The sequence below is a fragment of the Sitodiplosis mosellana genome, unplaced genomic scaffold (genome assembly GCF_009176505.1).
Source record: "Sitodiplosis mosellana isolate CC-2019 unplaced genomic scaffold, AAFC_SMos_1.0 Smas_scaffold_3219, whole genome shotgun sequence".
In the NCBI taxonomy this organism is placed as follows: domain Eukaryota; kingdom Metazoa; phylum Arthropoda; class Insecta; order Diptera; family Cecidomyiidae; genus Sitodiplosis; species Sitodiplosis mosellana.
The window spans coordinates 1-2,740 of NW_022598461.1; the positions used below are offsets into that span (position 1 = coordinate 1).

Below are 2,740 nucleotides of genomic sequence, written 5' to 3' on the forward strand. Positions count from 1 at the left end.
AGTAAACTGCATACGACAAACTAACAGATATGGATCTCCACGTTCGGTTTTTATATGATGGAACAAAATGCCGTTCTGTAAAGGAGCCAATCCATAAATATCTTGAATGTTAGCTAATCCGCCTGGTACCTGTGCAACAATTGTATCAATCTCCGACTGAGAAAGATTGATGAGTGGTAACATTCCTGGGGTAATCTCCGTGCTGTCTGTTGTAATTAGGTTGGGCGGAATATTCACAGATTTATAGTGACTGAGTGTTGCAGCTAACATGGCCAATGTGGGAGAATCAAACACTTTCCGAACGGTGGCATTAAGTCCGATCTTTCTCAACTCCTCTAGAAGCCGTACGACTAACAAAGAATGGCCTCCTAGCGCAAAGAAATTATCATGTCGACTAATATGTTCAATGCTCAGCAATTGACGCCAGATATCGGCCAATTTTTCTTCCATTTCGCCCTGTGGAGGTTCGTATTTCTGGCGAGCAAACGCTTCTTCATCCGGAATTGGTAGTGCTTGCCGGTCTAGCTTGCCATTGGGTGTGAGAGGCAAGGATGGTAGACATACATAGGCCGCTGGTATCATATAGTCAGGCAATAGTTTTGACAGATGCGTGCGTAAATCCTGTGCTATTAATGTATCCGTATCGGTATTGGCCACCACATAAGCTACAAGACGAACATCTGATTCATTTCCGTAGGGCTGTACAACCGCTTCACGCACCTGAGGATTTGCGACTAGGTGGGCTTCGATTTCACCAGGCTCAATCCGAAATCCGCGAATTTTCACTTGTTGGTCGATGCGTCCTAGATATATCAGATTACCATCTGGTAGATATCGTACTCGATCACCAGTACGATACATGCGTGCTGCTGGATCATCACTGAATGGATCGGGTAAAAATCGTTCCGCGGTAAGTTCTGGACGGTTCAGATAGTCACGTGCCACACCATCACCGCCAATGTGCAATTCTCCCTCGGCTCCTAGTGGAACTGGCTCACCATGAGCATCCAACAGATAAATTTGCTTGTTGGGAAGAGGACGACCGATTGGTACCAATGAGTTTTCACCATCACAGATCCAACATGTGGCAATTATAACTGTCTCGGTAGGACCATACATATTAGCTAACACTGTTTGACCTTTATCGTATTTCTCAAACCAATCCCTTAGAATTAATGGGTCTAATGATTCACCGCCAAAAAACACATACCGAAGTTTATCGGATCGTGAACTGAACTTTTCCACATTCATAAGCATTTTCAGTGTTGAAGGGCTTTGGTTTAGTACAGTAATACCACTAGTACAGATCAAGTCATATAATTCGTCCATTGAACGAGTGGCACTGAATGGTACAATTGAAAGTTGACTACCATGAGATAATGCACCCCATATCTCCCATACGGACACATCAAAAGAAAATGAATGGAATAAACACCATTTGTCTTCTGTGCTAAAACCAAATTTGCCTTTTGTAACCTCAAAGAGATGTACAACTTGCTGATGTTCAACCGTTACTCCTTTCGGTGTTCCTGTCGAGCCAGAGGTATAAATGACATAGACCAGATGGGCTGGATCGAGTCCAAGCTTGATTGCATCCGGATTATCCATTGGCAAATCAGAAGGCAACGGGTTTTCCAAGTCAACAACAGGTACTTGATGTTCTCCGAGTACTTTTCGGCCAGTAGCATCTGCCAACAGAAATATAGGGCCAGCATCATGTAAAATATTAGTTAGCCGTTGACTCGAGTAATCCGGATCTAATGGTACATAGGCGCCGCCGGCTTTTAGAATGCCAAGTATAGCTACAACTAATTTCACACTCCGTTTGATACAGAGTGCGATGCGATCATCTGGTTTGACGCCTCGTACGATTAGATAATGTGCTAGTTGGTTGGACTGTGCGTTGAGTTCCGCGTAGCTAAGGATCTCTCTGTTACACTCCACAGCGATCGCCTGTCCATTCTGTTCCACCTGTGACTCAAAAAATTGATGAAGATATCGGACAGGTGAATAGGTAATCGTGGTTTCATTCCAGGTATGTAGCAGTAACGTGCGTTCTTCAGGTGGTACCACTGTCAGTGTTCGAATTGGTTGTTGAGGGGTTTGCCTTACTGCGTCATTGATCGATTCCAGAGATTGTTGCATGTAGGCGCAGATTCGAATTGCTGAAATTGGAGTAGATACTTGAGCCGTCAGTCCTAGTGTATAACCATCATCTTCAATCGACAAGGTTAGTGGGTAATTGGTTCGCTCCTCAACATCTAAAACTCTAACCCCAGGAATTGATGCACTAACCTGCCTTGTGTACTGATTATGGCGATAGTTCATCAGAACACTGAATAACGGCACACCAGCTGGAACTGCACTACAGCGTTGGGCCAACACAAGCGGTGCATGTTCGTGTGTCAACAATGCACTCAACTGAGCGTGCGTATGGCGCACAGCGGTTTCGACTTCCGTCTCATCAATATTTATCCGCAATGGTAGCGTATTAATCATCGGCCCCATGATATTATGGTTCTTTTCTCCGGCTTGTAAACGGCCGAGCAACACGGTACCGAACACTACTGCTTCAAGACCGCTAGCTCTAGCGAGCACCTGTGCAAAGGCCAGATGGCAAATACTAGCCAGACCGACCCGTAACTTGCGTGCATGCACCCGTAGCTGATCATTCAGTGTCTGCGGCAGCATCAGATGTGCTTCGTTGATCTCAGTACCATCAAGGCCAACATCATTCAAA

At 45.1% G+C, this 2,740-nt stretch overlaps 1 protein-coding gene across 1 annotated transcript; it reads right to left on the reverse strand.

Annotated features, from left to right (window-relative positions):
* Positions 1–25: 25 nt before the first annotated feature.
* LOC129571736 (uncharacterized) lies at positions 26–2,508 on the reverse strand (the record flags this gene model as incomplete). The annotated part of the gene is made up of 1 exon (XM_055451579.1): positions 26–2,508. A coding segment is annotated over exon 1 (2,483 nt), but the record flags the coding sequence as incomplete, so codon positions are not given.
* Positions 2,509–2,740: the final 232 nt, after the last annotated feature.